Source organism: Artibeus jamaicensis, unplaced genomic scaffold (genome assembly GCF_021234435.1).
Source record: "Artibeus jamaicensis isolate MK-2021 breed Jamaican fruit bat unplaced genomic scaffold, CSHL_Jam_final contig_464, whole genome shotgun sequence".
Classification (NCBI taxonomy): domain Eukaryota; kingdom Metazoa; phylum Chordata; class Mammalia; order Chiroptera; family Phyllostomidae; genus Artibeus; species Artibeus jamaicensis.
In genome coordinates, this window is record NW_026521842.1 from 17,687,352 (window position 1) to 17,696,903 (window position 9,552).

General features: G+C 43.6%; 1 protein-coding gene across 1 annotated transcript in view; it reads right to left on the reverse strand.

Annotated features, from left to right (window-relative positions):
- Positions 1 to 6,230, reverse strand: part of SNTB2 (syntrophin beta 2) — an 85,950-nt gene extending 79,720 nt beyond the window's left edge. The window contains exon 1 of the mRNA XM_037162535.2: positions 5,589 to 6,230. Coding sequence (XP_037018430.2) covers positions 5,589 to 6,168 — 580 coding nt within the window. The 5' untranslated portion in view covers positions 6,169 to 6,230. The remainder of the gene's footprint in view (positions 1 to 5,588) is intronic.
- Between the last annotated feature and the right edge of the window lie 3,322 nt (positions 6,231 to 9,552).

Here is a 9,552-nt window from a genome sequence, read left to right on the forward strand (position 1 = left end):
AGGCCAGGTCCCCAGTAGGAGACACATGAGAGGCAACCACACATTCGTGTTTCTCTCCCACTCTTTCTCCTTCCCTTCCCCTCTAAGAAATAAACAAATAAAATATTTAAAAAAAAAGACTGAGAGAGCCAGTGTCATCCATACATTAAATATTAATAAAGCTCAAGATCTTTTATCAGGTTGAAAAGTAAATATAGGGTAGGGCAAAAGTAGGTTTACAGTTGTTTGTATGGAAAATAATACATTAATAATAATACAAGAATAAACTGTGTTTTGCATATTCAAAACTGTAAACCTACTTTTGCCCTACCCTGTATAAACTGCAGTTAGAGACCACTGCTTAGCACGGCACACAGGCCCCTTGATGATCTGCCTCTGCCCGCCTCTGCCTGGTCTCCATGTACACACTTCCCATTCCACACCATGCGGTACTTCTCTCAACACGCCAGATACTCATCACTTTCTTATCTTTGACATGCTGTCTCCTTTGAGCTTCTTTCTACCTCTGCTTTGTGGGTACCACGTTATCTCTTCCAAAGCCCTATCACAACCTGCTGTGCTTCCTTACTAGCCGAAAGGGCAGGAATTACTCCCAATTTTGAATTTCTAGCATTTACCATAATACCTTGTTTGCAATAGGTACTTAATAAATGTTGACTGACAGAATGAAAAAGGTCCAAATTCCTCTGGCTGGCTTTCAAGGCCTTGCACAGTCTGGCTCCGATTTATCTACCCAACTTTATTTTCTTTCCCCAAGTCCATTCCAATTCTCCTCACTTCCTATCATATGTCATGCTCATTTTGGTTTTTGCTCAGGTTACCTCCTCCACTTGGACAGCCTTCCATATAGAGAAGCAATCTGTCCTTCACACCTCCGATCAAATTATCCCTTCCCCATGAAGTCATACTCAACTCTTCTGTCTCCCAACTGATCATAAGTCCCTTCAGAGAACTTTTAAACAAGAGTGAGTACCACACATTTAGCAGTTACTCTCTATGTGGTATATTTCTCTCCCCAATTTTAAGTCTAAGTCTTCAGATGCCAGGGACCACCTTCAACTTCTTCTGCACATTGATCTCTTAACAACACATTGCAACATGATGATGTGTAAGAGATGCTAAAGGATCTGACTGGTTGTAGATAGCATGGTACAGGGAGAAAGCACTGCACTAGGTTTTAGTCCAAGTTCCGCCACTAATTAGATGACCTTGAACACGCCACTAACCTCTCTGGTCATTAATTTCTCATCTAGAAGATGAGACTTTACAACTTTTGAAATTCCAGGGGAATTGAAATTCCCCTCTTGTCCAAAGGAAACATTAAATTTTTTCTTTTAAAAATCAAGAGAAATCCTGAGACCTTTAGTAACTCACTTAATTTTAATGAACTTCAGTGTAATCATCTATAAAACAAAGATAAAACAGCCCACCACTTCGAAGGACTGTGTAAAGTCAGAGGAGAAAATATAGATAAAAATGCACCAATAATTTTTAAACCCTGATAAAAATGCAAGGCATTATAGTTAGTGGGGAATGTAAGCAAGCAACATTATTTGTTGTTCAGTGAGGATAGCGTGCTTACCTAGCCAAGGGGAGGGGGCCCCCGAATGACCACTGTTCTATAGCCACAGGCTGTACCTCACCTCTTGTGTACAAAGACACACATGTGATCGATCACAAAGTAAAATCTGGGGCTATTTTCAATCCCGAAGTTAAATTTCACGTCAATCTACTTCCTCTATACATTTAACCATTTTCTTTTCAGTCGATTAGATAGTAATACTTTAAGAACCATATTTAGGCAATAAAAGATGATCTTTTCAACAATACTGCCATGGGAATTGCTTTAAAAATACTGACCTTTTCTCAAATATCAAACCTTAAACTGGACACTGTACACTGTCTTCCCTGACCTTCTCTGGAACACTTTTTGATGTATAGTGTAATTCACGTTTGCTTAACTAATTTTATAGCCCTAAAAATATAACTTCTAGAAGCTTTCTGGATAGACCCTATTTCCAGCACACAGGATACAGTAAATTCAATGTACAATATCTGACAGGTAGGTAGTCACTGTTTAGGCTTACAATCTGCATGTCTCTTTACATATTTGCTAAGAGTCACTAGCCAAAACTACGAGCACACAGTTAATAGCAGGTTTTAAGGTTCTGAGTAGTAAATGTGAAGGAAGAGGTATGGGAAAGGAAATGAAAAATTCAAGGATAAAGAAGTTTGCCTAGACCACATATTATAGAAAAAACAGAAAAACTAGATTAGAAAAAAAGGTCTTCGCATCCAAGAAATGCAAACCCATTCTTAACTTGTTCACCTAAAATAATTCTTAATCTTATTATATATTTCTTTTCAAGTGAAATGAAGCTTTCTGATTTTTAACAACTGTTAGCTTGGCTATTCTGAGAATATCTTTGTTAACTCAAGGCACACCTACCCTACCTTTCTCATTCAGACTTTGTTTTTTATTGTTGTTTTTGTTTGCTGCTGTATGCCAGTCTCTAAAAAGTACCCAGCACATAAACTGTCAAGTGAACAACAACCTCTGAGGGAGTCATTATTGCCATCCTGGTTTTGCAGATGAGGAACTAAGGTTTAGGAAGGTTAAATAACTTGCCTAGGGGTTACACCACTAGCCAGAAACAAACCCGTATCTGTCTGACCACAAAGTCGTCATTTGTGCTCCACCCTCACTGCCTAGAATACCTTCTTAATGTCTCTTACCCTGTCTTTACTGGTAGCAGCTTTCTCTTTAGGAGAAGGCTCAATTCAAGCTTCAGCTTCTCCATCAACCTTTTCCTGGGCATCCTCAACCTCTGATGCCCACTATGATCTTCTGTAGATCTCTCCTTCCTTTGTGCTGTGTCCTCTCAGAGTTCTATTATTACAGCCCTTTGCTTTTAGCCCTTTGCTGTATTTATTTTGTATCTCAACTTCAAACTTCCCAGGGGACACAAATTAGGTATATTTAAATGCCTCTGGCACATGGCAGAGCTGAATAAATGTTGGATGTGTGAATGAATAATCCCTACAAATCCAAGAGATAAACAGGAACCCTTTAGCTCAGCTCCCTAACCACAGGCAACCAGAGACTGCAGCCTTCCTTTGCTTGAGGGTGGCAAGGGCATGCCTGAAATTCCCTGCCCACTCCACAAAAGAGCATCACTGTGCTATGTTAAAGCAGTTTTTCAAGTTTTGAGACATCTAATGAAAGGTCAATACAGTTCCAAAACTTTAAAAGCTAAACATATTCAATAAAATCTATCTTCTAAAAGTGGCCTACCTGGATAGGACACCAGCTCTCAATTTTAAATAGTCTGACTAGATCAATTAAATCACTACTTTCAGCGATTTTTGCTTAACCTAAGTAACTTTATTTTTATATCCCTTGGCTTTAAAGTATAATTTTAAATATGTCCCACCCCACATTAGTATAAAAACCACTTGTCTTTTACAAAATGGGAAAGTAAAGTTGAACCTGTGTCTGTTAGGTAAAAAGGCACTCAGTAAATGTTACTAAGCCACCATTTGTAAACCTTCTAAAAGCACATGTGGCCAATTTAAACTAACGAAAACATTTACTAAATGATTTTCATTTAGTTGGTATAAATACCAGATTCAAATTATACTTAAACTAAAACTGAGTTTTAAAAAAGGACGGCGTAAGCACTCGAAATGTCTGTCCATCACCACTGAGTGCTACATAAATATTACATTCAATATCGGGGCTCTAAGAATTTATAACCAAACGCTTAGGACACTTTCAAGGTACATGGTCAAAGTAACAATTTCTTTATATGCACACCACCCAAGCCACAATACATAATTTTACTCCTTTTATTAACACTAATTTCTTTTTTATTTATTGGGGTGACACTGGTTAATAAAAGTATATAGGTTTCGCGTGTACAATTCTATAATAAAGCATTGTGTGCCTGCCATCCAAAGACAAATCTTCTTCTGTGATCGTATATTTCACCCCCCTTTACTCTTTACTATCCCCCCACCTCCACTTCCCTCTGGTAACCTCCACACTGTTGTCTGTGTCTATGAGCTTTTGTTTGCTTTTCTTGTTTGCTCATTTGTTGCTTTATTAACACTAATTTCTAAGCACTGTCTAGCCCCACCTATGAGTGAGATATATATGACTTATAAACAGGATATTATAAAGGTGGAACACTGGAATTTCACAATTAGAGCACATCAAACCATGTACTTGCAAACTAATTATTTTTCAAAATATTTACCAGCAATACTGAAAAAAAGTGAAAATCCCTTTGCCAAGCAGGAGTTCTGGTTTCTCACTTTGAGAACTAGAGCCTTCCTACTCCCACTCCCCACCCCTTTCCCCTGTTCTTTCTGGACCAGGAATACCCTCCTGAGTCACGTCTGCCTAAGTCCATCACATCCTTGGAGATGTGGCTCAAGATTGAGCTCCTTGAAAAAGTTCTCCATGACTAATCCTCACTTTCACTAACTACTATACTCCCTAACTTGGCATCCCCTTGGCATTTATATAAAGTTGGCACTAGATAATCAATAACTTGTAAGTTTTGCATTTTCCTATCACTTCCTCAAGTAGAGGACCAGAAACACATCATCTCTTATATTCTCTTCCATACAGCCAGCAATAAATGCTTCCTGAATGACTGAATCACCAGTGAAAACGGCCAATCGCTCAAAAACTTTTGATCTAACTGGCTTTTCAGATCACATTTACAATACTCTATCACCTCCAAAATGCAAGTCCTTCAAGGAGATGAGATTTAGTTCTGCCTTAGTCCCATAAATTCACCAAGAAAGATCCAGACCACATATACTTAAAGTAATAACTCTGGCTATTCAAACGTATCTTGCGATTTAACATTTCAAACTTCTAAAAGCTTAAAGCCATGCAGCAGCACGCCTGTGAATGGAAGGAAGCTGGCGCCGGTCTCTTGCAAAAGGGGCAAAACTCTAGTTGGCTGTAAATGTTCAAACACGTGAGCCTCCACTGTTAAATAGGGCTCATTAACCACACAAACTTGCTGTTTCAGCTTTCTGGCTTCAAGGAAGTTCTATGATCTCCTTTGGTTATTGTCGAGAGCCAATGATGGGTTAAATTCCCATAAATTAACTGGCGTTTTGGTGGTTTGTCCAACCATACCTCTGACATCCCTCTGGATAACTTTTTTTTTAAACAAACCCGTCCGCCCTGAGAGCCAGAGGTGCGTGAAGAAACCGCTAACCCGGCACTCCTCAGGAGGCAAACCGAGACCTCCAGAACTCGAGCCCTCTAAATTCTTAGTGTCAGTTTAGCGTGTATGGGCGGGGCTTCAAGCGCGGCTGCATTTTACTAAATCTCAACCGAGTCTTCCAGGGACTGCAAGTCCGCGACTGCCCAACTTTTCCTGCAAGTAGCATCAGTTTTTCCATACTCAAAGCCTCAGCCCACAGGTCCTGGAGAGAGCTGGGTCACCAGCAGAGGGGCGACGAAGACTCGGAGGGGGAGGGAAGGGGCTCGCTCCGCAAAGGGGGTAGGGTGGCAGGAACAAAGTGAGCGTCGGCCCGCCAGCCCGCCCGCCAGCCCCGCTTACCTTCCAACAGCACCTCCTTGCCCGCGCGCTTCAGTGCCTGCACGGCCTGGTCGTGGGTGGCCTGGCGCAGGTCGGTGCCGTTCACCGACAGGATGGCGTCGCCCAGCCGCAGTGCCCGGCTCTGGTCGGCCGCCAGCCCCGGGAAGATCTTGGAGATGAGGATCGGCATCCGGTTCTCGCGGCCGCCCTTGATGCTGATGCCCAGGCCGCCCGCCTCCTGCTTCACCACCCGCACCCGGCGCACCGGAGGCGACGCGCCAGCTTCGCCCGCCGGACCCCTTGATGGCACGGGCGGGCTCGGGGGGCCCAGGCCGCGGCTCGGGCTCCCGGGCAGCGAGTCACCGGCGCCGCCACCGTTTGGGAGGCCGTTGAAGGCTGTCGCCGCCGGCCCTAGAGCGGGCTCAGGCTCAGCCACCGCAGCGTCTCCGGTCAAGCTCAGGCTCTCCCCACTCAGTTCGGCAACCACCCGGACCCAGCGCTCCCTCAGGAGCAGCTCCACCAGCCCCGCTTTGGTGGCCCGTGTCCACACCGCCATGGCCTGTCCCGCTCCCGCCGCCGCAGTCGCTGCAGCTACCCTCATTCCAGTCAGGCAGCCTCAGCGCTTCCCCCTTCCCGCCGGAGGGGGTGGGCCCGGTCCCACCCCCTGTGATCATTATTCATGAGGCCACGCCCGCCCCCCAGAGGGGCGGGGATACGAGCCGCTTCCGGGAGGTTAAGTCGTTGCCGGCAGTCTAGTCCAAGGCAGCTCACCGGACGTTGGGCAGCGTGGGCCTTATTGGGCCCCGTCTTCCTTCCTTTAGCCTCCGACAGACCCCAGCTCCGCCCCCAACTCCTGACCTCTACTGTGCAATTAACCCGAGCTGCCTGAGCACGGAAAGCAAAGTCAGCTCTGAAGAGTACTTTGCAAGCCTGCAAAACTGGGCGCTGCAGGTTCATTCTTGCATTGATTGGTTCATTCCGTATTTACTGAGGGCTCCGCTGGTGTGCTCAGTTTTGAGGCCAGGAGATGAATAAAACCTACCACAGCTGAGAGCTAGTGGTTTAGTGGGGGGAGGAAAACAGACCCAACGAACTTGGTGTGATATTGTGTGGTTAAGTGAGAGAAAACACCCTGAGAACAGAGTAGGAGAAACATTTAGTTGGGTCTGAGGTCAGCTTCAGAGAGGTAACAACGGATGGTAAGTGGAGCAGAGGTAACTGCATAGGCAAAGGTCCAGAGACAGGATTCCAAGCATTTGTCACCTTGCTTTGTAATCATCTGTTTACTTGCCTGTAACACTGGTAGGCCTTGAAGAGATTTGCAGGGATGGTTACTTAGGAAGATGCCAAAATTCCAATGTGAATGGAGCATAGGATCAGTGGAGGCAGAAACATGAGTGTGAAAAGCCACATATAATTAATTATCAAAGAGTTTGAACTTGGGTTTGCAGATCTGACTTTCTTATCCTGGAGGCCATGGCCTTTGGTTGGTACAAGTGTAGTTGGGTGGTTCCAGAAATCCTACGTACCCTGCAGAGCCTACAGTAAGTAGCTTTTATCCTAAGGCATGGGTGATGCAATCCACCTGCTGCTTCCAGCTTCATAGAATGGAAGAGCTGAGGAAAGTGAGATTCAGAAAACCAATGAATCTGGCCCAAGTACACAGTAAGCAGAGAAACCCAGCCTCCTGGACCAGTACTTAAGCAAAACAAAACAAACTACATACCTCAGACCTCAAAACTGAGGGTCCAGAAATCACACTGCTGAGAAACATCCCCACAAAAACATGAGGTCAAGGTGCCCTTTAACTCTCAGCAGCGAAAGCAAAATCCCCATGTTTTCATGGGGGAAGAGGGGGGCAGCAAGAGGGAGTGTGCACCAATTCCTGTAAAAGGGTTGTATAAGCTGCTTGCTCACGAAGTATATCATGTTGAAGCTTGCAAGCCATGTCCATGAACCACACTATGAATGCACATTCATGTTTTGAATGCACATTCATGTGTTGGCAAAACTTTGACAGTCTCCCATACCAGGAGTTAAAACAATAAAAATAGAGACTGGAAAGCACCTGGAGCCCAAAGGAAGAATTCAAACTGAGAAAAGTATCCTACTAAAAAAATCATTCCAACAGAATCTGCTTTGCAATTAATGGAGCTGGATTTTCCAAGCTGCAAATGTCAGCAGAAGCTCAACCCTCCAGCCCTCTCCTAAATCAACTGCAATGAGGCCAGCTCGCTGTTCCAGCAGGTCCCGATGTGCCCAAGTGCACCTGCAGTCCCAGACGTTTCTGGCTTTGCTCCAGGTGAGGCATGAGCCCCCAGAGGACTGAGTTATGTGAGATTTCTGCTTATTAGAGAGCACTTTGCAGCTGATTCCTGAGAGTACGAGTACTATTTTGAACAGTTTTACAAATGTAATCACCCAGAGGTTGGGCACTTGAGGACACTGTCCTTTATTAGCAAAAGGGAAGTGCTGGAAATTCTCTCCCAAAGTATCAAGATCTTTTGGTCCACAGAGTTGAAGGAAGTTATAGGTCTTCCAACTAAATAGCAAATGAGGGCACTTACATAAGGTAGTAAGTTATATAATGAAATATTTAACCCTGGGAGGACAGACAGTAATGAAGACTGGTATTTGGATTACTTGGGGTTTTAAAAATATATCCATTTAAAAATCCCACACTATCAAGCTGTTTTTACATCTTCCATCAGAACCTAAATTAATTTTCAACAATCACATCACTTTCAGATTAGCCAAATTCATCCCGTCAGTATTTCTCAATGATGCTTTGCAAATTCCTGCTTGAGTTCATCCTTCCAAACATCTCCTGCCCCTTTCAACCACTACCTACCTACCAAGTTAGATGTGGGATTGGTTATCCTATAAGCTTATTTTTCCTTTTAGCCTCTTCAGTAGCACTTCAGCGGCTCTTGCTTCATTCCTCTGGCATCAGGCTGCCTTTGTGGTAGTGACCTTCAGGCTTGCTAAGGGCTGCAAGATTCTCACCTACCAAGATCCAAGTGTTCCCTGTCTACACAATTCATTGGGATTTTTCCTTTGAAGAATTTTATATTATGCTTGGCTGGTTTGCCCAAGCAGATTTAAAACTACAGTAGGGCAAGGACCACCCATTGATTTCTTTTATTCTCCACTATTCCAAAAAATATTTCCTTGCAGAAAAGGAACTCATTAAGCTGTGATTGATTGGCATTCAGTGCCTCCTGGGCTGTTGTCATTTCAAATAATCCCTGTGAAGGTTATTGGTTCCTTGCAGAGTGAAAATTACCATCTAGGAAATTTCAAGTAGTCAGTGGAAATCTACTTACTGTTGATAATGAAATCTGAAATAAAAAAGAGTACACATCTGTTTCCATGGCTTCGTAGGGACTGTGAGACAAGCTTAGGCAATTTTTGAACAGCCATGTTATTTTCTCTACCTCTAAAAAAGGAAATGACTGAGATAATTCATAATAATCTTTTATTCCTGTCACCTATCAATATGTAATCTTTGCTGCTCAAGCTGTTATCTTACTATTTCTCAGAACAAGGCAAGGATTGTTGCTATTTTAAAATGAGGGGGTTGGAAGAGCTCTGTTCCATAATTTCCTACAGCTCTATGACTCAGGCTCTGATTCCATGCCCCCTCAAAACCCAATGGTCTGTTTTTTCCCTCTCCTTCATGGATGTATAATATAGCATGGTAATTAAGAGCATAGAGTTCAAATGGCAGGTGGCAACTTGTTAGCTCTATGACAATGGTCAAGGAGCTGAGGGTCATGGGCTCTAGTTTCTTCTTTGGAAAAATCCGGATACCTTCTACCTCTGAAGGTAGTGAGGGCTGTGAGGGCTGAATGGGACAACAAATGCAAAGCGCTTAGCAGCACTTGTACCTACCACACTATGAAGAGTTCCAGAAAAAGCACCCACTACTGTTATTATTACCTGCCGATCTTCAGTTGCAGCAGTAATAAAACCTTTGGTTGAG